Genomic DNA, 26,077 nt, shown 5'->3' on the forward strand with positions numbered 1-26,077 from the left:
TGTTGTTCAGCAATAAATGACATGGTGTAAGTTATTCTTGTCTTATTTCATGTAGTGTCTAAGTAGGAGGCATAAGCCTTAACTTCAGTGATACAACTTTTATAAAGTAGAGGTGTAGTGCTGTTGTACTGTTTATTGTAGGGTAGGGATGTATCTATAATTAAAGTCTATAGTATATAAACTAATTGCTTTAGTTGCCAATTTAAAAGTCCTTAAGTTACCATATTTTGCGCACCATTCGGTTCATTGTACAAAGAGGCACAGTCTAATAACGGAGTTTGTTTCTGTACTTTAACCGGACACACGGTGCACCTTATTGTTCGGTGCATGCTTTTTAACGGAAGCAAAAAGGTGACTGTGGTTGAACTGTGTTGTACTACGTATTTACATTTAAAAAGATACACCGACATTATTTTTTAAATATGTTTTTATGTCTTTATTTTTTGATAAAACTGTGCTAAATCCCTCGAAGTCCTCATCTTCGGTCTGCATTGAATAGCTCGGCAATGTCACTATCGCTGACCGTCTGGTTTCTGGGTGGCTGTCCGGTAATGATGCTGGCTTTTGCATCGGACAAAAGTCGAAGTAGACACGTTAGTCCAGGCATCCGCAATCCACGCATATATTGTGGTGGTGTAACTCGCTCGGCACTGCCTCCAGTCCTGGTAAACGTGTGTTCACGTCTCTCATCCATCACTATGACGCACGCAGCTTAACTTTAAAGGCTCTGTTTACACCGATGTCCAGCGGTTGGAGATCTTTCGTTAATCCTCCAGGATGATGGCAGGCTCCGAATTCAGCCGCTTGACGTGGTTTTTGACAGAAGCGGTGGTATGGGCGTGCATGAAGTCACAGATCAAGAGAGATGGCTTAGCGTGAAAAAGCCACCCGGTCTCTTTATGTTAAACGGAACAACTGGAACTGATAGCCTGGAGTTTACGTGTTGCGTCGTAAGCGTGTCTCTTCGCTGACGCCATTGTCGGGCGTTTTCAGCCAAACGAATGCGGTTATGCAGCATACCTGCGGTACAGTACCGACATACACTGTACTGTATACTGGTACCTACCGGAGGTGTGCCAGACGTAGCCTTACATCATGTTCTCTAATTGGTCTATCGCTGCCGGTGTACGTAGTGACGTAATACGTCCTATATCGGCGGAGAATGGCCGAACTGGCGGAGTGTTAACTAAAATCACACAGATTTTTACAGATTTTGGAACTCAGTGTACACATAAGACGTTTCATGTTAAAAGAGCAGCATTGATTTTTGAGAAACTTTAAGGCTTTTAAGCATGTCTATTGGTGCGCAAAATACAGCACCTACATATTTATATTTACAAGGAACGTTTTTAACTGGTTCAGGAACTTTAGTTTTTTGTTCTAACCGGTTCAGGAACGTCAGTTTATGGGTGGAATGCAAAACCGGAAACGTTATAATTCTGTTTCTGTTCGGAACGAACCGATTGGCAAAAATTCTGGTTCAAAGCCCTGGTAGTTATGCATAGAAGTTGAGTCACCAGATTTAAAGACGGAGGTAATGATAGCAGATTTCCAGACCTGTGGAAAGCGACCAGATGAAGTGAATAATTGATGATTGAATGATTAATTGATTAAGTGATTGTGGCAATAGGGGTGGCAAGAGCTAGACCTATTGTAGATCTTTGAGCATGTTCATGTCCATCTTTGCTTTTGATGATTTGAGTGATTGGATTAAGTTAATAACTTTGGTCTCAGTAATATTTGTAATGGTAAAGGACTGTATTGCAGACAATGCAGGGTATTCTGTCCTTTGTTTTTCTGTAAATTTATTATATTTCTGACACAGATTCAATGAAGTAGTCGTTAAAAGCATCAGCCGTCATTTGAGGTTCTGTCAGGATGTCTCCATTTAATTGACTTTGCACTAGTTTTGTTTTGGTTTCTTGGGAATCACTAAATAGTTTTTTAATCTAATTCGAGATTATTTTAGAATTCCCCCTTATACTTTTCAAAGCAGTAATGAAAAAGTCTGATTTAGATTTTATTTCTTTCACTATTCTATTTCTCAGTGAAATGAATTGGTGTCTTATGTACTAATTTAATTGACAACTTTAAAGAGTGATCGCATTCTTTCATCAGTTCCAGAATAAACATGTTTAATTTGTTAAATATTCATGTTCTGAGTTTATAAAAAACTTGTTCTGTAAATAGTTCTTACTTTTGTGATCAGAAACATTGATTTAAATCTCAATTTTGAGGCAGTTCTGTAAATAGTTTTAAAATTAACAGTAAATATTGCAACTTCTGATCAATTCATATGAATTTCAGTCTTAAAATAATGTTCCTATTTAAACCACACCCATTTCTGGTCAAACCACACCCAATTCCGGTTTAAGACCTGCCCATTCCAAGTACAGACACAGATACAGATAATGTAGATGGTTAAACAGATCGAGATAGAGATACAGATAGTGGTGTACTTGCTCATCCCTAGTATTTAGCATTTTTTAGAATACATCATGCAGGTATTGCAAAAATAGCATATGTACATGTACCCAACACTCCAGGACATTTTCCTGCAAGTGTTGACAGATAGCAGTCTAATCTACCGACTAAAAAAGGTCATGTCTTCCTGCACACTACATTTTTCTATGCATTATCAGAATAATGGAAGCCAAATAGCAGACATTAGCAGCTTCTAAGAGCAGAAAACGCATTTGTGGGTATGTACTTTTCTCTTGGTAGTAAAGGTAAAGGAGGGGAAAAAAACAAGTCTTTATTATTAAAAGGCTAAAAGTAAAGGTTTTCACGGAACTCAAGAGGCAGATATGGAGCATAATTCCATTACTGATGCCTCCATTAATGTTGAATTATTACAAAATAACATTCACTGTGTTCATGCAACTTTAGAGTATTTATTTACAAAGACAATATACAAGTAGGTCCTTATACATGTAATTTAATTTTTTTATTTTTTATTTTTTATTTTATATACTGGTTTGATCCCCGAAGGGAAATTAAGAAAGCACACTCTAGCTACTGATTACAAACGCATGCATACATATATGTGAGTACAGGCCCCTGTATCACACACACACACAAGGGGGCCTGTAGGCATGCAGGGGAGGTAGAGTGGCAGGCAGCTCCTTCTTGGTGCGCCTCAAATGACCAATTTGTAAAGGGGACGGCACCTTGCTCAAGGGTGCCTCGGCAGTGCTCCGGAGATGAGCTGACACCTCCCACTGTTAGCTCACCTCCGGGTATTTTTGGGGGGGCGGGAGCGGGAATCGAACCGCCGATCTTAAATCATAGGACGACCCGCTCTACCGCCCGCTTTACCACTGAGCCACTGCCGCCCTCCTAGGTAGGTGTAGGTACTTGAATCTGCCATGTGTTGGCAGAACCTAAGAAACAATGAACTACTGGAGTATGAAAATGTATTTTATGTTTTTTGGTTGTTGTTTTTTTATTTAGGGATCACTGTATGTTGTCCTGCATGCCTGGGAATGAAGGAGGTTAGGGAGTGGCCAGCTGGTGTTCACTGCTGGATTCCACCTAATTCTTCTCATTGGAACCAATTCGAGCCCATTAGCTTCAGGAGATTCATACATAAGCATTGCATTGACACTACAAACATGTCTGGCACAAATAGACTGCTCTGTTGAATATCATTCTCCTATCTACACTCCAATTATTCTAATTCTACATTGAATGACCTAATGGAAACTCAAAGCTCATCATTTCACTTTCTACGTTCACAACAGCTGCTGCAGTTGAATATAGTAGGCAGGCTTTTTGCTCATGAGGACAGGCTGAGTTCAGTAGAACGTAATGCTCCTGTGAGCCTCAGTCACAGTATGTGGCGTATGAATATGGATGGAAAGCCTTAAAGAAAGACCCGTTTTTCATTTCAAGACGGAAAGGCAGCAGAGCAGACTTCGGGGCTCCAAAGGAAACATACTGATGTACCAAATCAGATGATGCTTGTGTGTGTGTGTGTGTGTGTGTGTGTGTGTCTGTGTGTGTGTGTGTGTGTGTGTGTGTGTGTGTGTGTGTGTGTGTGTGTGTGTGTGTGTGTTGTGTTTGTGTATGTGTGTGAGAGAGAGAGAGAGTGTGTGAGTGTGTGTGTGTGAGTGAATGCATACCTATACTGTATATTCATGTTTATAACTCACCGTCATATGACTGAAAGATGATGGGTTCAAGGACATCCTGGTATTCTTTGACTTGAGCTTTACTTCCTCTGAATACCCCTGTAACACAAACAAGCACAAACACACAGACCTGCATTAATGATGAAAACAAGATAAACTTGTTTTTTGTACGCACAACAACTTGAAAAGGTGTCATTGGATTTTGATAACATTTTGTGTAGAGATGGTACTTGTATGCAGGAATATTTGATTGATTGATTTTACAGGAGGGTTGGTAATAGGTGCAGATTATTTCACTTTTGTCAACGCTGACTTCATCGCTGGGCCATTTTTAAGGTTGTGCCAATATCAAAAGACATGAGAATCGGCAAATTAAATTTAAACTAACCAAACATTGTGGCAAATAATGATATCCAAACTAATACAGATCCTAAACTCTGTCCAGAGCTGGGGGATTAAATTATAGTAAGTATCACTATGTGCAGGGTTAAATGTGCAGGGATGAAGACATGGTATTGACATTAACATGAAACTAAAATTCAGAAATACATTTCACAAGGCCGTGACGACATATGAGGTTAAAGCTAGAAAATGACACCCTTCTGGGCAATCAGAGTTCTGTTGATGACTACAAATGATAAATACAAGCTGCAATCATAAATACTAGCTGTGGGCTTATAGGGCCAAGTTTAGAAGATAACAGGTCATATGGCATGAAGCAGAGCTGAGTTAAAGTCATCATTGCATTCTCATGCTGTGTGTGTTGTACCCAGGTGTCCATGACGCGAAGGTAGATAATATAAAATGGATTGGACCTGTTGTTGACATTCAAAATCATGTCTTTTTCAGGGGCTGAAATGCTAATAGAAATGCTAAAAGGTATGTGATCTCTGAGTGCTTGAGTGCTGCAGCACTAGTAGCCTGTGCTGGGTTTTGTGGTTTACATTTTAAAAGGTCTGTCAGTGTGTCCTGCTTTTTAACACAAGGTTTATTATCTAAACAAAGATGTCATCTCAACAGGAATCATTTTGAAAGAGCATTAAATTATTTATTTGATGATTAAAGACAGCCTTTGGAGTCAAAATGACTATCATGCCAACAAACAGCCACAATCTTGGCCCTCAGTAGCATATGTATGGTGGCATGGTGAATGTTTAGCACTGTCTCTTCTTTTTTCATCAATTTCAATCCTAATAGAAATGTTTCCATATATCATGTTCACTTCGGGTTTTTTTTTTGCTATGTTTGTCTATCTTTTGATGCTGGAAAGTAATTCATCAGACCTTTACCTGATCTTCATCACAAGGTTGGGGCCATTGCTTTTTAATTTGTTTGAAATTAAACAGAAATCTGAATTTGCACCAGTTGTCTCTAGACACCAATGTTAAATGTATCAGTAGGATAGAAGTTAATAAAATATCACCAAAAGCAGAAAGGGCCAAATATCTATATAGTGGTACCTCTACTTCCGAATGTCTCTACATACGAAATTTTTCTACTTATGAAATGCCTCAGCAGGAAAATATTGCCTCTAGTTACGAAAGAAATATCGAGTTACGAAAGGTAAAAATACAGTATGGGCTGCTACTCGCAGCTCCCAAAGGTTCCTGAATGCAACATTCATATAGCTGCTCTGCCATTGGCTATTACTTAGCATCCTGGCATCCCACTGGCTAAAAGGGACCTCTGTGTGTACCTAGATAGGTGTCTCAGCAGCATCCTCGTCATTCGGCCCGCAACACATGACGTGTTCTGATAGTTTTACGTAAACATATTAACTTTTAGAGTATTCACTATCGACCCAAAGAAAGTGACGGAGAAAAAAGGGAAAGAAAAGAAGAGGAGAAGAGGTTTTTTTGTCCATACAAACAAAGCAAGAGATAATAGAAAAGTATGAAAAAGGGATGCTTTTGGTTTATCTCGTCAAAGAATATGGCCGTAATGCATCTACAATCACCAAGTTATTAAAACAAAAGGAAGTTTAAGGAGTTTAAGGCATCCATGGGTGGTTGGAGAAGTTCAAAAGGAGGACTGGAATTCACTCTGTTGTTCGGCATGGTGAGGCAAGTGCGCATGAACCAAACAGGGCAAAAACAATGAGGACAGCAGTTAAAAGGTAAATATCGTTTTTATTCTTTATTCTTTGTTTTTTACGTTATGCACAACTCTCATTTATTTTGTAATCATCTAATTGAACATGTATTTGTTACATGTTTTGACACATTTGTATGCTTTATAAAACATTTATGTCTGAATTTTGGGGAGATTGGAACGGATTAGGTTATTTGCATGGAAAATGCGTCTCTACTTACAAAATTTCCTACTTACGAAATTTCTTCCAGAACCAATTAATTGCGTAAGTAGAGGTACCACTGTATTATGTTTGTCAGTCTATTCACAGTTAGGGGTCTTCATTTTTTTATAATTTAGCTTCAGAGTAATTGGCCGTCCTTTCGACTGAGTTTGTTCAGTTGTTGGCAGAAGTTTGATGTTTATGTTTCTTGAGCTGTTAAAAATGGTCCCATAAAGATCAACATCTTGAGCTTCTTGAGATGAGAAAACAAGCCCTAAATCAGATTGTCTGTTAATCCTGAAAATGTCAGCGGAGTATAAATCAGAATGAAGGGTGATTAAATCATTTTCAATCTTTTCTCCTAATCTGTTTTCTGATCATTTCCTCAGGTGACAAAGACATTTCACACGTAGCAGCTATTTTAAAAGAGGTTTTTGTAAGTCCTCCAAACCTGACAAACACCAAAATGTAATTTCCTATCAAATGCTACAAGTCTTGCCAAAGACCCGCTTGAGGATTCATAACAGTACATATGGATAGAACAAGGCTTACCGTCAATCATCATGTAGATGAAAAATATGGGAAACTCACACTCGATTCCATCAAAAAGCTGGAGGGAGACAGAGAGAGGACAACTTATTGCTTTTCCATTTCAAAAATAGGGAGAGGTCTACTTTTACACAGCACATGGCTGAACTGTAGTCGCACTGAATATGAAACAGCAAAGGGAAAACATATAGAAGACATCACACTGTGAACAAATACTGACAGACAATAATATTAAAAAAAAAACAGCTTCTTTCTCTCCTTCCTGGGGTTAGACATATCGGACAGTTTGTGATGAAGTAATAATCACAGGAGGCATGCTGAGGGAAATGGAGGATCATTTGAAGTTTTTAAGTAATTGTGCAACTATAAATTCATATGCTGTATTCATACAACCAAAAAACTACAACCAAGGCAGTCAGAGACTGCAACATCCCGCGACTTACCCTGATGTACTTTCACGTTAGGTCAGCGTACCGTGAAAGTAGTACCAGACTTTGACTTTTGAGGGTAGGTCAAATCTATCCATCCATCCATCTATCTATCTATCTATCTATCTATCTATCTATCTATCTATCTATCTATCTATCTATCTATCTATCTATCTATCTATCTATCTATCTATCTATCTATCTATCTATCTATCTATCTATCTATCTATCTATCTATCTATCTATCTATCTATCTATCTATCCATCCATCCATCCATCCATCCATCCATCCATCCATCCATCCATCCATCCATCCATCCATCCATCCATCCATCCATCCATCCATCCATCCATCCATCCATCCATCCATCCATCCATCCATCCATCCATCCATCCATCCATCCATCCATCCATCTATATTCTCCCTCATCTTTCTATCTTATCAGGTTCCTGAGTGTACAAAAGTTGAAATTTGACCTTGACCCAGGTTTCTCAAGGTCAAGGTCATCAACATTTTCATCCCCTTTGCCGCCCAAGTAATGTGCTTTTTGTTTCATCTTTCTATCTGCAACGATTGCTTCTTCAATTCTGAACTGAAGTTTGATCCTCATAATATGACTCCAAGTAGATGGAAATCAGTCCCTAATATTAACATCACATTGGTTTCCATGAAAGTATGAAGTCATTGTTCATATAGTAGTGCACTCACAGATTGTGAATTGTCATTCAGTAAGTAACAACAGTGGTATGATGGAAACAGAGAAGACAGACATAAAATTTCTCTGTACGTAATATAAGCCAATCATCACTTGATAGGAAATAAATAAAACCCACTTACCATTATCTATTGATCATTTGACATATTATAAATATTTATGTTGAGGTTACATGATGCTCCAAGTCTACTGTATGTGTTCTATCAAATATAAAACATTCACACAAAGTATTTATATATGAATACAACTCATCTGTTATTATGACCATATTTCATTTGTTTTGGCATTTCACTGTATAGTTGTGCTCCACTAAGTTAACAGCCAGCTCTGCGACATCATGCACGCACATCTGGTTCCATTGTAGTAGTCTGGTACTCACAGGAGGCAGAGCAACACCTAAAAGCAACATCATATTATTTTTTATTTAGTCCGAAGATGATTACATGACACTTTTGGAAGCCAGTGTTCAATCACCGAGAATAACAGTGGATTTTGTGTTAATGGAGGGATGAAGCACTTTCTCCAGTAGGGTGGGGTGTAGATTGTTTTAAGGCATCAAAATGAGTTCTGCATGCTAGTATGTAGAGCACAGCAGAAGTGACTGTCTGATGGGTGCTGCTTTGCTTGCCAATTACTCAAAACATTACAAGAGTTGATGATACCTGAGGGGGTGCATCTAATAGTCAATAAAAGGGTCTTCATCAAAATGAAGACCCTTCTTAAAAGTCAGGGAATGCACCATATTCTATTAATAATATAAATGAGAAAAAAAATCCAAGAACATACAATTCTATTATCCTCTATAAAAATCCACAATTACACATAATACGTGCATGTACAGTATATGTGTGTGTATTTGAGTGTGTGGATTTAAGCCCAGCTAACATAATTGTCAGTTACGTGACAATCTTTGTCTCTCATTTTTTTCAATAATCTCCACTCTGATGAAAGATGACAGATTACATCACATCGCAAATGCAGCTGCATTCACAATCACAAAGATACCATCTGCAGGCTTGAAGTTGTTTCCTTTAATGATGATCATGCACATATATGTGGCTTAGAATTGTGTACGTAAGGAAAGACGACAGGTAATTTGCTAGTTAGTGGTGGTGGGAGGCACAGGCAGAACAAGGGGAAGGTTTATTTTCCAGGAGCAAATAAGAAAAAAGGGAGAACCAAGACAGTTTTCCAGCTAACCCTGCTCTTTTTGGCCTGTTGAGGATGAAAAGAGGATGGGATCCCTGGTGTTTTGTGCTTGAGCGGCTCAACTGATTGGTAAAACTGTCTATCACACAGGCTGCTGCTCTCTGTCAATGATAAACAAACATGGAGCAGAGACAGTCTGCACTGATGTTCAACACCAAGAGCATGGATGTTCTCTGAGGTCTATGGGATTTATTTTTCACCAGACAGAGATCACATTGTGCCTGACACTCTCTGTGCAGTTCATCAGTTTGTGTTCATGAATCTGTCAAATGGATTAACATTGTATTTCCCTTTAATGTAGTTTGTTTATGATGCTATTACCTTTTTATTCCTCCAATACCAAACCAAGATGTCAAGATTATGTTTGCTGAAATAAGTTATAAAATACCTTGCATAGTGTTGAATATACAAAGATATTGATCTTGGAATTTCCTGCAGTTATGAACCTGTCTTTAAGTTATAATGAAGTCATGATGTAACTTAACTGGCTTCAATGTCTTTCATATTAAATGTGTCTGCCTTCTGGTGAACCTGAGGATAGGATGTAGAATAAATAAGCAGAGGCTTTAAAAACTGTTTAATGATTCTGAACCTTAAAGTGTTGTATTATCAGCAGGATTAATGAAAACCAATTTCAAAGTATACTGAGTGGTTCAAAGGTAGTGACCATTTCCATAAAGTTTCCACTGGGTTAACAAAGCTGGGCTCTGCTTTTTCAAGTATATGAGTAACGGATTATGGCGGAGGTTCCACAGCTGCATGACCTCCAACACTGCCAGCTCAGTTAAACCTGGTGACATTTGTTACATATCATAACCCCTATCTCCTGTCTCTCTCTGCATCTGCTAATTAATAAAATAAATGAACACCACCAAAAGATAATTTCACAGAAAGTTTAACAATTTTTCCAAATAAAATAGCAGTCAAGAGCAATCTAATTAAGAAAAATGGATGTTACTACAAGCTTTTTCACGGTCATTTAGCAGCTGTGAGTGCACCGTGCAACAGTCTCTGGAGTTATGCAAAAATGTATTAAGAAGCAGGTCACTGTTAGCCATAAACCATTCAAATCACAGCCTAAGATATATATTACATGAACATCCAACTGATAAAAAAAACAGGTTCGTTTCTAAAGAAATGGCCGTTATAAATAATTCAGCAGTATATTCTGGGAAAATGTGTCTTGGAGTAAGTAGTATGTTATGAATATCCAACACATCTCATGAAGAACAATATTTTTGCCTTTTTTATTTCAAGTTGGCTAAGCACTTATATAAAAAGTAAACTAATGACAATTGCTACTGTAGTTTGATTCTTTTAATAAGCCCTGTAACTTGCTATGACCCAAGGTTTTGAACAAGTGTGATACTAGGGTGTGGTCACACTATGCACATCTGATGTTGCTCACAGTTGTCTTTAGAGGGAACATTGCTGATGATGTGCGTGCTATGGCTGGTGAGCGAGGCGGACTGTCTACAATGATCTGCAATAAAGCCAGCAAAGAAGCAGGTAATGCTAGAAAACTTCACTGTATCATTCACCACCAGGCTGTCTTCACCAAACATCACAAATTTGACAATGTTATGAAACCAGTGGCAAAGGCAAACAACCTTATTCACTGTAAAGCTCTATACCACCGACAGTTTAAGCAGTTTTTGCATGACATCCAGGCTAAATACAGTAACGTAATATATCACAATGATGTGAGGTGGCTAATTTGGGGGTCTTCACTGCAGTGATTCTCTATCAAAATGGAAATCAGATATTTTTTGAATGAGAAGGGACAACCAATGGGAAAACTGTCCGATCCTGTCTGCCTGTTGAAATCTGGCTGTTTTGGTTGACACAACAAAGCATTTGAATGTGCTGAATGTTACTCTCCAAGGAAAAGAAGTAGTGGTGAGCCAGCTATTCGCTCACATCAAGGCCTTTGGAACTGAGCTACAACATTTACAAAGACACTTTCCCAAACAGAGAAGGGAGGTGCGCCACCTCCTAACCTTGAAAATGGTCATTGACATTTTCCCACAGGACACCATCGATGTGCAAATGAAGAGTTATGCAACAGCTATCGCATTCAGGACTGCAGTTATTGGACAAGACATGCTGCTTTTCTCTTTCCCCTTATCCGTAGACCCAGATGATGCTCCTCCACGGCTTCAGCTGGAGTTCATTGAGCTGCAGTGTGAGGATGAGTGCTGCAGAGACTACCAGCTGTGTTCTCTTGTTGACTTTTACCAGCAGCTATACAAAGGCAGGTTTCCAGAAATGCGGTCATTCGCTAAGAAAATTCTGAGCTTATTCGGCTCCACATATTTGCTTGAGCAAACATTCTCTAGCATGAACTTCAACAGGAACCAATTGAGATCAAGGATGAGTGCCTCCTACTTCCATGGGAAGCATCGCAACCACTGCCCTCGAGCCAGACCTGGTCTCTTTACTAAAATCTAGATCTAAGTATCACCCATCTCATTAGTGTCATATGTTCCTTAACAGTAAAAAGCCTAAAGCACAATATCTCCCCACCTATATATTTGACTAAGCTCACTAGAGAAGTCTCACGCTGTCACACACTCAACCAATCACGGCGTATCTGCCAGAAGGAATCACATGAACAATATGGCGTAAGGCATCGGGCAGCAAGGCTTTTTGTTGCGGTTACATGACAACGCAGATATCTGGGATGAAAACGCTGGTCAAAGGGAATATTTTTGAAAACACCGGGTCTCTGTTGTCGTGTGGTCGCTGTAATCGAAACTTTTCATGGGTGTTTCTTTCTTTTTGTGGCAAGTGAATTTCCCAACTGCAGAATTTATTAAGTATGATCATCTTGAAGTTCTATGGCTTCCTGAAATATCAATTACAAAACAAGGGCAAAACTCACTTGTTTTAAACCTTATCGATAACAGACCACTACCAAATTCGTGCAGTTTAGAGTTGGAGATGCATTTTCAAAATTTGTTTTTTTTCCCAAAAACCCAAAAACCTTGTCCATACATAAATTGTGCCATTAGTATATGCATGTGTGTGTGTGTGTGTGTGTGTGTGTGTGAGTGTGTGTGTGTGTGTGTGTGTGAGTGTGTGTGCATGCATGCGTGTGTGTGGTGATGTGCGATTGCAATTGGTGCATGTGAGAGCAACAGTTTTCATTGTGTATGAATGACTCAGATGTCATTTTTATGTTTTGTTCTGGTGTTGATTTTAGTTGCCTGCACACACATACACATGTCAAAACAATACAATGAGCCGAAAAATAATTTCCCAAAGAGGTATCAATAAAGTACATTTCTTCTTTCTTGTTGTTCTCTCTAGAATTGTTCACACCTGCCTGAGTAACTTATATTAGGTTACATTGCCATTTGAAAAATAAAAGTGATTGTGACAGCGTTTTGTTTTGTTTTTTTAACAGTGTGTATTTTCATGTAACTTTGGTGGTGAAAAAAATATCAGAAGGAGCTATTGGCTCCCGGACATCTTCACAATATCAAATTTGACTGTCATTGCCAAATATTTGGACATCCCCCAGTCTAACCACTAGATGAGCTTGTGTCACAGAGTGAAATAATCCTTTCTACACTCATTTCACCATTTGAGTGGCACCTGTCCTAGAAGTACACTATATCCACAGTTCCACAGGGACTTAAAGGCAGAAAATCTGTCAGACTTATGACTGTTATAGAGAGAGCTGACATACTATATATCAAAGCCACTTGAATGGAAAAGGGACCCTCTGGAAAATGTAAAAACATTTTGGTTTGTCTTGAGAACTTTGATATAAAGTTCAGCTTTTTTCACACATTTTTAACACACTTTTTCAAATGTGTGCCTTCAAAGATGACAATCTTTTTTTTTTGTTAATGCTTTTAAAAAACTATCCCCTGTGAAGGAAGGAGGGATTACTCTTTCATTGAAGAGTATGGATGACCACAAACAGTTAATTAATTTTTTGACAGTATTGTAAATTGGTTTGATAAAAGCATTGACATTTTATTGCTAAAATGCCCAGTTGGGATGTTTGGGAGGTTGACCTGCTTGTTGTTTAACCAAGCCAGGAAGTGTGTTCCATTTCATACCACTGGCACAGCATGTGACGTACCTCTCATGGGGATCCCAGAGGTTTCCTCTAGGATCCAGTGTGTAAATACTACAAATGCGGTATATATTTCAAGTGCATGGCTACTGTTGTGCATGTTTCACAGAATAAAAAGTAATAAATTATAGCACAGACAAATTGAAAGGGGAAGTAAGAAAAGAAATGTGAGATTCATGTGTCCCAACAGCACCGACCTTCATTTCAGCAGACTTGTAGTAGCGACGATTCTGGTCTTCATTTCCAGTGCGGTAGCCATCACGGAGGAAACGTTTGAAGCCATATTTTCCACGCAGTTTCCGGACAATCTTGTCCAGTGTCTGAGTGTAGAGGGCATCATCATCTACTGCAAAGGCAGGATAGCTGATCGTTGGAAGCAAGGCTGCATCTGTGTTCTGTCAGGAAGAAATATCAATCCCATTTTTTTTAATAGTATGACAAATATTTAATGCGATAAAACAATTGAGTAATTATAATTAAATCCCTGTCACAGTCACTACTAGTCAGTTTTAATTATGAGCAAGATGTGGAGGACAAGAATTCTACCTTCTTTAGAAACATCTTCTAAAATCAGTTGCAAATTTCAGTTGTAGTTTAAACAAATATTATGATTAAGCTTGGGCATCTTATTCTATCATTATTTTTTTCTATGGCTCAACACATGAAAGCTATTAGGCTCCAGGCTCATGATAAATAACTAAGAATATTTAGGGATTAGAAATAGACAGCAGAGATTGAGTAACTGCAGTCAGGGAATTATAAACCAAACAAAAGTGCTGTGATATTGGTTGTTACATGAACCAATGTGGTGATCAGTGAGATGTCTAGATTTCAGCATTGAATGTGGACTGACAGTGTCTTAAAATTAAGAAGCTGGACACTAACCAATCTCTAACTATTGCTCAACTTATTTTTTTATTTCAATCTTCCAATTTATCTACATGTTATCAATCAGCAGCAACAGTGGAAATGAGATATCAGCTCACAGAACCCATGCAGTGCAGGTAATACATTGTGGAATGCAGAATTTATTTGTATTATTTTGACATACTATACTATGTGGGTTTTCACTTGCTTTATGGTCATTTAACTATATTCACTCATTCACTTCACCTCCTGATATACATCGTAATCTCTAGTTTCATGATTTTCCTGTCAATGACATAAATGTCAGTATCATGATATGAGAAATTTATTGAAATCATGATGAAAGAAGTGTGGCGCTGAAATACAAATATCCAATAACAACTGATGACTTTAATCAGAGTGTATAATTAAACTTTTGACTTTTTGCCATATGCAAGTCAGGCATCTATTTCAGCATTGATTAAAGGGACAGTAAACTCATTTTCAGGTGATATATATTTTGTTTATCATTATGAAAAATGAAAAAAAAAAAATCCTGATGTCTGGCATCATCCCTGTGGTCACGAAATCTTAAAATCTTAAAAATGATTTCTTGATAAATAAATGGGATAATGTTGGCTTGTTACATTGCCAATTGCTGTATATGTAACGGCGCCGCTATGGATTCATCGTGATGTCTACGATTGCGTCACTTCCGCTGTCAAGGCACGCACCGTAATTTATGATATAATTTGTTTTTCCAAGTCCCCATTGATCAGAACAAAAATAAAAATGCCACCAAAACTTTCGTTTAACTATGTACGTCAAATACACACCTGGTTCATTTTGACTTTACTGTCTCTTTAATACAGATTATGAGTACTGTACAGTCAATTTAAAAAAAAAAGAAGTAGCATCAAAGTACATTAGTGGACTTAAAAACACTCTAACAGAACAACAAGCTTGCTGAAGACATTTTACTTCAGTGATAGTCAAACAAATTGTCAACAGACAAACAGATGGACTCACATGTGAGCGAGACTCACGGGGCAGGAGGGAGCAGAGGGTTTGTCTGTTCCTGTTGTGGGCATCCAGGTCCACAAATATCACCGACCACGAACATCCCTCCAGAAGATGACATAAAAATGACATATCAGTCACTCACGCACAATGAAAACCACTGCTCTCACATGCACACATTTACAATTGCACATTAACACACACACACACGCACGCACGCACGCACACACACACACACACACACACACACACACACACACAGTAGTGTAATAGGAAATATTAGCCTCTTTCATTTGTCAGCCTAAAGCCAAAATAATGCCAAAAATGCATTTATAGCTAGACTCAAATCTTAAACTACTATCTCTGACGATTCAATAAAGCTGCTGAGATTGTGGTCTACTGTGGATAATGCATCTCCTTAATAAAAAAAATAAATACGATACTGAATTTTACACTGGTTGGATACTATGATTGTAATGCAAACAAAATATGAATCAATTTCACAGTCATTTTGTTTCTCTTTCTGTCCTGCCACAGATTTCCGAGCAAAGGGGAATAGCGGGAAACATGTCAGAAAAATGGCAAACAATGATGGCAGACCTGCTGACTTATCAAAATAAAGTAAACACCTTGACTGAAGCCTGAATGGATGTTTGAGTCATTGCATAAAATACAAAGAAGGGGTGGCAACTTCAGCCTGGCACTGTATAAAACACACACACACACGCACGCACGCACACACACGCACACAACACACACACACACACTTTTCCATAATTACTCGTTTAAAAAAAATATGTGGCATCAAAACAGCTTAACGACCCACTTTCAACCTCCCACCATCACACCTCTCACATCTGTACATCAAAACAAACTCTTTTAGTAAATCAACCTGACATGTTTGGGCTGTGAAAGTTTCTGAAGCACATTGTGGGAGTGCTGAAACAACAGAGAGTCAAGAGTTAGCCTATTGCTTCAAAAGTCCCCATGTGCTGTAACTACAATGCAGCCAGTCCATCCAGAGCACTTAAATACTTCTGAATGAGGCAGGGGGCGAAGTTGGGGGGGGCAGTTTGTGCTTTTACTTCCTACTGGAAGCGATCAAAGCTTTTATGGTTCTGACACATTGTTCCAGTCCACTTTATCCATCCATCAGAAGGGGTTACATAAAACTAAATCTCCTGTATTTTGCCACAAGGTTTTCACTTAAGTCACATGCATTATATATCAATATTGCAAGCGCAATTTTTCTCCCTCCAAAAAGGGGACACCAACCAGGGCTTTCAGTCAAATCAGCAATTTGCATAGAGCAGTGGGCTACTGGTCACCAGTGTTGACAGCTGTGTGACAAGCAAAATGGTTCTCAGACTAGGATTTTCTGGGTATTACAGCAGCAGAGCTGATAAGATGAATATTTTTCCCTTGGATGTGTGCCGGCTAACATTTTATTTTGCAACAAATCAACATACTTTAGAAGTAAAGGTTCCACACAGAAAAATACTATAAAATAACTGCTACATAAATAAAATTGTCAGCTTATCACAGTTTTCATACTATACCTCTATGAGATCTTTATGGACACAATATGGACACTTTTCTAAAAGTATAATAAATAAAACCTGAGACTTGAAGTTTTCAAAATTCAAACATACTAAGCCACATTCCAAGATTTCAGCCTCAGGACACTGGGTCTATATGGATTACAATTCAATTACAGGCATCCCTATTCTCATATTAAGGGTTGATAATGAATGCTGGCAGCATGTAAATTTCTTAGACAATAGAAATATTACAGGCCTAAACTTGACACCACTTTCTATACAATAATATGCATTCAGTACTCAACACACACATGGGCTACTGCTACCATGCGCTTGCCTGGATGAGAATTAGGTGACAATGCCTTGAGAGAACATGAAACCCATTAAGATTTGGCCCAACACAGCTCTGCAAATTTAATGACAATCTTTAAAACTGTAGAAACCTCCTAATGAGATCAATTTATATCCACAGCATTAGATGTGACGGACCACAAACCTGCTATCTTTGCACCTGTTTTCTGACTTCACGATATTGTGAAAAAACAACAGCTCACAAAACCTGAAGCTAAGCGTCCATTTAACAAGTACAGAGACTAAATGAGGAGTGCACCTATAAGTGTCTACATCCAGAGTAAAATGTGGTAGTGGACTTGGCAATGAACTGGATGTAGCAGTAAAAAAAGGTTTGGGGACATTGATGTTGGAAGAGTGTCAGCCTAGAAATCCAGATTGATAGAGATCATTAATATGAAACTGGCTGCCTTGTTCCCACAGTGGAACAAGAGATTGGATGAGGCACACACTGGCGCTTACTGAGATCCCACACAACATGGATCATAAAGTAGCCTCCTCTATAAATGAATTCTTTCAACAAGCTGAGCTGGCTGAGAAAATCAATTTCCAAGCACAGTTAAACCCCTCATTCTGCAGGTGATCAGAGGATAAAAACAAACAGCAACTAATATACACTCATCCTAATGGCCCCGAAACGATGACCGGAGAAGTACTTCAAGTTCAGAGTCATCAGATGCTTGGTCAAGGGGCAAAAGAAGAGACACTCACAACAGAAGAGGTATGTCCAAAGCTTCATTTGTCAATCCATTTGCAAGTGTAGTGAATGTTGATGCTTTTTTCCACATACGCACACAAAAGAAGCATATACACTAATGGATATTAAAAAAAAGATTTTATATGTACTTTCAGAGGAACAACAGGAGCAAATATTAACTGAGGGTACTGATCAAAGTGTGTGGAAACGCAAACAATTTGGTGAACCACACACCAACACCCTAGGTGAATCCCCTTGATAATCACATGTCCACTTGGACAAACTGTTAAGCATCGAGAGCAGCACTGATTAAACAGAGGTGGCCTTCCATAAATTCAGCCACAGAGGAAGCTCAATCTTTTTCTTAAGATGTTAAAACTGAAAATATTAAAAGTATCTGAGTGTGGTATGAACCTGTAATGGCTATCTACGGTTCTGAATCGTCCGACTATTACATGAAGAAGACACAAAAGTACCTGGTTTCCAAAAAGGTTGAATCCGTTGATGGCCTCCAGAGCAGCTTTAGCCAGGCCCACAGAGCTGCAAGATATGAATGCACAATACATAAGACTAACACTGGTGCAGAATAAAAGAAGATAATACACGGCTTGTCAAACAAACTACATTTGTGAGATGTAGTATTGTGATGGAGGCAGTAATAGGAAATATTAGCCTCTTTCATTTGTCAGCCTAAAGCCAAAATAATGCCAAAAATGCATTTATAGCTAGACTCAAATCTTAAACTACTATCTCTGACGATTCAATAAAGCTGCTAAGATTGTGGTCTACTGTGGATAATGCATCTCCTTAACAAAAAAAATAAATATAATACTGAATTTTACACTGGTTGGATACTATGATTGTAATGCAGACACAATGTGAATCCATTTCACAGTCATTTTGTTTCTCTTTCTGCCCTGCCACAGATTTCCGAGCAAAGGGGAATAGCGGGAAACATGTCAGAAAAATGGCAAACAATGATGGCAGACCTGCTGACTTATCAAAATAAAGTAAACACCTTGACTGAAGCCTGAATGGATGTTTGAATCAATGCATAAAATACAAAGAAGGGGTGGAAACTTCAGCCTGGCACTGTATAAAACACACACACACGCGCGCACGCACGCACGCACACACACACACACACACACACACACACACACACACACACACACACACACAAGCATGCACACTTGGGGGAAAATGACCAGCATTGGTCGTCAAGGCTATTAGCACCTCGGACACAGATGGAGAAATGAGATTGGAGGTAATAGAGGACGTTAAAAAGTGTTTCTGTGAACCAAGTTGAAAATAGAATCATGATGCAAGAGTGTGAGGTGCAGGACAGAGGTAAAGATTCACATGATGAAATTGTTGCCAGAGCTCACCCTGTAAGACTGTTCTATTGGTCTCACACAGATTGCGTTTGCATTAGCATAGTTTTTATCAGCTATTTTCTAACTCAGCCTCAGTTTTAGTTCTGTGTCAAAAGTCCTTATTAATTTTGTCATTATTTAATTTAATCTGTTTCGTTTTAGTAGTTTTAATTGATTGCAAGAAAATTTTAATCCCATAGTTTAGGTAAGTTAGTTAGATTTTGATTCTTTCAATGAAGAAGGCTGACACATAGAATGTGTTTTGGTAATTGATAATACTGTAATTTCTTTTTCCGTTCTGTTTCGTTTTACTGTTACTAGCTTTATTTTAATCTCACTTTTTCCCTTAGATGTAACTGATCATTATCTGATTGAGAAAACAGATAACAAAGCATCCTCTAATGATGTGAATTCAAGGATAGAGATACATATATGAACTACACTCTGCATCGTGTATTTAATGTGAATAATCAAATATGACTGTCTGGCCTTCCTAAACATTAAGTTTTAGAGTAAGTTGAGATCCTACACAGTTAGCCTTCTATGATCATTTTCTGAAACAATTAAAGCCCTCTTATTATGTGTAATATCACAAACATATAGGTTATGAAAATCTAACATTGGTTAGCAACTTAATTGAACAATGCTGCTGAGGAAAATCATAGCCATTGTGTATGAGCCCTAATTCTCATTATCAAACCGAGGCTCATCTCAAATACACTTGTATTACTTTAAAATCTCTGACTGTCCTCTGGTTCATCACAATCAGTCCATCAAACTAATTGTTTGTGATGCCAACATTGTGTAGATGATTGGAATTATTGATTTTGCCAGAGTAAAAGTAGCTGAATACTTCTGTACATATTCTTCTTCTCCTTTCGGCATTTCCCTTCAGGGATCACCACAGCAAATCAGCCTCCATCTAACCCTGTCTTCTGCATCCTCTTCTCTCACCAACTACCTCTTTCACTATGTCCATAAACGTCCTCTCTGGTCTTCCTCTAGGCCTCCTGCCTGGCAGTTCGAGACTCAGCATCCTTCTACCAATATATTCACTATCTCTCCTCTGGACATGTCCAAACCAACTCAGTCTGGCCTCTCTGACTTTATCTCCAAAACCTCGAACATGTGCTGTCCCTCTGATGTACTCATTCCTGATCCTATCCTTCCTGGTCACTCCCAAAAAGAACCTCAGCATCTTCATCATGCTCTGCCTTTGCTCTGCCTTTGTCCTCTTCATCCTCCTCACCACCAGAGTCATCCGACACACCACCATTCTATGCTGTTTGGCTACGCTCTCTCATACCACTACTTTGCAGTCAATGATCTCCTTCAGAAACACTGTCTACACAAGATGTAGTCTACCTGTGTGCTCCTACCTCCACTCTTATTGGTCACCCTATGTTCCTGCCTCTTCTGGAAAAAAGTATTCACTATAGCCATTTCTATCCTCTTTGCAAAGTCAACTACCATCTGTCCTTCTGCATTCCTCTCCTGGATACCAAACCTGCCATCACCCCCTCATCACCTGTTTTCTGCAACAACATGTCCATTGAAGTCTGCACCAATAACAACTCTCTTCCTTCTAGTTACCGTATTGGCCCAAATATAAGACGACCCCCTGCTTTTCAAGACTCAAGTTTGAAAATGATTTTTCGAACAACAAATTTAATTTTTAGGGCGTGAGGCGGGGCAAACTCCGGGCACAACGCCAGTGCACCACGGAGCCACACACAAAGACAGACAACCACGCACACAGACTCACTCATATGGGCAATTTTGGACCAGCTGATTAACCTGAACCGCATGCCTTTGGAGGTGGGAGTAAGCCGCAGAACGCAAAGGGAACCCACACAGACACGGGGTAAGCTGGCAAACTCCGCACACAGCGAGACTCGAACCCGGAACCGCCTTGTTATGTGGCGACAACGCTATCCACTGCACTACCGTTCCGCCCAATGTTTATAACTTGAATGAGTAATAAAATTCAGTTATTTAACATTAAGGAGTAGTTATACAGTATTTATTTAACATTACATTAAGTTACATTTAGTTACATTTATTAGTTACATCTGGCCCTTGGATGACAGCCATGTGCTTATGTGGCCCTCAGTGAAAATGAGTTTGACACCCCTGTAAATAGATGTTGGGTTTGGACTAATTCCAGAAACTTCCTTCTGTTATCCTTGAAGAAGAAACCTCCTCTCTCTCTCTGTATGTCCAATTGAATGGATAAATCATATTTTCATCTTCGATCTGGGAAAAATAAACAGAACTGTTTGGGTTGAATGACTGTTGTGATAATTTTTGAAGTTGAGTTCATTTAACATAATGAGCAAAAACCTAAAAGCCTGCCCAGTCCTCTCTTGTGTCCTCTGAAGCCCCTTTATATAAATCTGATAGAACGACAGACTGGAGTGGAAGGGGCAAATATCTCATCAATCATCAACAAGTTAGGCCAGAGGACAAGAACACCATCTCTGTCTCCATTTATCCACCACTCCATCCCTCCTTTTCTAGTGAACAAGAGTTATTTACAGAGGCATTTAGTTATCCAGTCTGTTTTTTTCTGTTGACATCAACGTTTGCTTCAATTTTATGTTTTAAGAAAGATTAATCCCCAAGTGTTTTTGTGTGAAATAACAACAATGAGATGAAGGATAAAATAAAACACTGTTGTTATTAGCTATTAAAGTATTAATCAAACTACAGTGCAGGGATGTATATATTGATAAAGGTCTGTGACTAACAACCAGAAACACATTAACTAATGTGTGTGCACATGGGATGTGTGAGGAAAATAATTTAAAAAAAGAAAAAAATCTTAATATGTTAGTGTTAAGCGCTCCCATGTTAATATCCACGCACTCTGCACCAGCATGGCCGATACAAAAGTCAACAACTCACAAAGAAATGCACAAAATCACAGCTACATAGTTTATTCAAATAAATGTCTCTCAAACTTTTGCTGTGGTTTCTGAAGAGCAGCAGAATGACGTTATGGAGCAGGGGGCAGACATACAAATCAACCACTGTTGATAGTATAGATGTATTACCTTCATCATTAACACGAACATCAGGAATGTTCATTCAGAGAGACTGAATATGGGCACTGGGCCACTTCAGTCAGAAGCAACACTAAATTGAAGCCTACCATTGATATAATTTATAATACTTTTTGTGTTGCTGATGTGGCCTGACCTGGAATGTAGCTCAGTGCTTCCATTGTTATATTTGCTGCCTCTCTCCCACATTCCGTAGTCAGGGACCCTGTAGGCTCGTTCCACACAGAACACCAGGTTTTGGATGAAAGAAACCTGCACAGGAAAAAATATCAAGCACAGGAAAGCATTATTGCAACCAACCAATCAACTCACCAATCAACCGACCAACCAACCTACCTAGTTACCTACTTACCTATCTATCTGTCTGTCTGTCTGTCTGTCTGTCTGTCTATCTATCTATCTATCTATCTATCTATTTATCTATCTATCTATCTATCTATCTATCTATCTATCTACACACACACACACACACACACACACACACACACACACACACACACACACACACACAATATATATAGGGATGCAGGTCGTGAACATGCTTCCGTACTGAGACACACAAACACAGACCATAATTGAAGCTGCAGTTACACTCTGACAGAGGACCATCTTCCTCATTTACATACATTTACTGTAATGGTTGACCTTTGCTAGCGATATGGGTTTGGTGGTGTAACCTTCCTCTTCATTATAAGGGTTAGCAAAGTGAATGAGATTGCTTATTCTTCATGAGTGCTCAAGGTCATATTCACCATCAACAGACAAGGTGGAGTAGTAGATAATGTGGCAAAGTTTGGAGCAATGGCTCTGTAACCTTATTAACTCCTAGAAACACATTTTCATTACTGGCTTATCACACAAATGGCAAGATTTTAATTAGTGATGTATCACTTCGACATGACATGATCCCGAAAAGTGATCAGCTGAATTTTTAATTTCATAACAAAATGGTAGCCTCATGATTTCAGAATTGTAAGTAGCAGAGTTAAAACGTTTATTATATCAGTCTACACACACGGTGCAGAAACACACCACACCTATGGAAACACATCAAAATCAATAGGCAGACGTGGAAGGAAACTGAAATGGAGACAGAGAGAAAGTTTGATGTTTTTCAGGACTTGAATTTTTAGGAAGACCTTAAAGTAGCAGTGTGTATCTGTGCGTGTGCGTGCGTGCATGCATGTGTGTGTACGTGTGAGCGTGAACACATTTTTGTGCTTGTGTGTGTTTGACTGATGGGAGATTTCATCTAAAATGACCCAGGAGGGGGCTGAAAGAGAGACGAGAAGAGAGAGAAAGATAAAGATAGAGAGAAGATGTCACCTGTGTAGAACCTAATAAATAGGTCAGACTAAGAAGGAGGGCCGGGAAATGTGGAGCAAGGCTGGGAAAGACAGAAAGGTGTTTGCAGCTACTCTCCTTTGGGTTTGTATGAGACCAGTGATTAACGAGGGGGACATTTTATTATCATAACGATTGTTACTACACACTGGCCACACAGGTATCTCTGTCTGCCAGATAGATGACTGTCCCTGGCACTTCTGATTTTTACATCCTGCTTCAAAGTGGTGATGTATTGTAATTGTCAGGGTTTGTGTTCGTCCATTTGTCCGTCCGTTCATCTGTCCGTCTGTCCTGTAGTTAGTCCACCACATATCTTCGCAACCGTTGCTGATAGAAATATGAAACAAAAAGCGAAGGAGGCTAAAAAGGAGATGAAAAAGAGACGATAACCTTGACCTTGGGAAAACTAGGTCAAGGTCAAATTATAACTTTTGTACACTCATGTACTGGATAAGATAGACAGATGAGGAAGAAGGGCAGTGTGAGTGAGACCATTGATCAAAGCTACTACTTTGAGGTAGATTGCACACTTGCACAAGCAACACATATAAGCATTTATCCATGTACCAACAGCATTCGGACTGAAAAATGCGTAAATACTTAGTATGTGAAAAAGTTTAATACAGACAGACTAGAGAAACGATCCATTTTATGCTGCATGAAACCGGAAATGGCACTTGTGAGGAGTTGCATCTGCCCAGACGAAGGCTTTCTCAAGAAAAAAGTGACTGCAATGCCGCTTCTAGCTCAATCAAGTTAATGCCAACAGGCTTCACAAGCAGTAACAGTTAGCAACAAACTCAAAAACGACAAGTGGTAATCTGATTAGTCTGCATGAAGCACTTTTCAGACAGCGTTCAGTAAGAACACACTTCACAAGTCCTTCTGCTCACTGGATCCAATGTGAGTGAACAGAAGTGAGTGGGCAGGGGGTGTGGACGCTTCAGCCTCAGTCACAAGAGCTAATGAGGAGTGTTTAAACGTGCACATAGAAGCTTCCACATAAACAGGCCTGCCCACATGGAAAAAAAAAATTCTAGCATCAATTTGTCTGGTATCATAGGTGAGAAATAGAGAAAAAGGAAAGGTCATTCAGCAGGAATTACAGTAAAAGAAAAAAAAAAGTAATGCCTGTACACACATTTGTTTGTTGTAGAATATTTTCATGATGCTCTTACTTTGTTAAAATAAACCCATTCTAGTAAACAAATGGATTCCTTCACCAGCGGCACAAATTTCACCCCTCTGTGGCGGTAAGCAAAGCTGTGAATTAGCAGACTATAAAAACTAACAGAATTAATGAAGTCTCAACTGCTCCTCAGGGCCAGACGATAAACAGCATAATGTATAAATTTAACAGCCATATCGCCTTGTTGTTTTATTAAGAGCCCAACATGAAGGAGACAAAAAATTACACTGCGTAGTTACATCAAATTGTAAAAAAAGAAAGAAAAAAAACAACATATCAAGCTATTTTTCCTGGCAAGGTCTGAGTCTGCACGCCGCCAAAGAAGATGTTACCGGTTTGATTCCCAGGAGGACATTTAAGCCTACATAATGAAATCATCTTAATGTTTCCCTGTTGAAATTCAATTGAGCAGCTCAGCAAAAACATAAATGGCAAGCTATAAAAGCAAGATACTGTCCCCAGATCCCGTATTTGTGTCAACTTGAGGATATTTGTCAGGGTGTTAGGAACGAACAAGTGGCTTTAGGGTACAAACGACTGGCCTCAGATAACTTGAGTCCTGCTTAACAGCATCTGGACACTTTATTGCATTTTCCTTCTTCAAAGGGCTGTATCACAGAAAGTTTATAAATCTAATTAGGCCCCGTAATGAATTTCACTTTGAGTCACTTTTTTTCACAGGAAGTGTGTCCGTGTCTGTGCATATAGACTGATAGAAGTAAAAAATGTTTGCATAGAATTTAAAATAACAAAGATACCAAATAACATGTAAGAAAGTGACAGTCAAAACAAAACCATCGTCTAAAGCAAGGGTGTCAAATCTCATCTTCACCAAGGGCCAAATCAACATAACGGCTGTCCTCCGTCAGACCCTCGGTTCCCCCCGTCATCATGGGGAATGTGAACTCGCTGCCCAACAAGGTGGAAAACTGACGGCGCTGTGCAGGACTCAGCAGCGCTACAGGAAAACCAGTTTGTTGGTGTTCTCTGAGACGTGGCTGACGGACTTCGTTCCCAATGCTAACGTCGGACTGACCGGCTTTTCCTCCGTACAAGCGGACCGGGACACAAACACCGCCAGCAAGAAGAAGAGAGGTGGTCTGATCATTTACACGGACAATAGATGGTGTCATCCAGGACATGTGACTGTGAAAACTACGCTGTGCAGCCGGGATCTGGAGCTAACAAGCATCAGGCCCTACTACCTGGCGCGTGAATTTTCACATG

The 26,077-nt window shown here is 39.1% G+C and overlaps 1 protein-coding gene across 3 annotated transcripts in view; it reads right to left on the reverse strand.

Moving 5' to 3' along the window:
- Window positions 1-26,077, reverse strand: part of phkb (phosphorylase kinase, beta) — a 157,925-nt gene that overhangs the window by 99,285 nt on the left and 32,563 nt on the right. For all 3 annotated transcript variants that reach the window (XM_068323001.1, XM_068322984.1, XM_068322994.1), the window contains 6 exons: window positions 22,451-22,566; window positions 18,350-18,413; window positions 15,294-15,389; window positions 13,616-13,813; window positions 6,979-7,036; window positions 4,155-4,232 (listed from right to left, as the gene is read on the reverse strand). In XM_068323001.1, coding sequence (XP_068179102.1) covers window positions 4,155-4,232; window positions 6,979-7,036; window positions 13,616-13,813; window positions 15,294-15,389; window positions 18,350-18,413; window positions 22,451-22,566 — 610 coding nt within the window. The remainder of the gene's footprint in view (window positions 1-4,154; window positions 4,233-6,978; window positions 7,037-13,615; window positions 13,814-15,293; window positions 15,390-18,349; window positions 18,414-22,450; window positions 22,567-26,077) is intronic.

This window comes from Antennarius striatus, chromosome 1, assembly GCF_040054535.1.
Source record: "Antennarius striatus isolate MH-2024 chromosome 1, ASM4005453v1, whole genome shotgun sequence".
NCBI lineage: Eukaryota > Metazoa > Chordata > Actinopteri > Lophiiformes > Antennariidae > Antennarius > Antennarius striatus.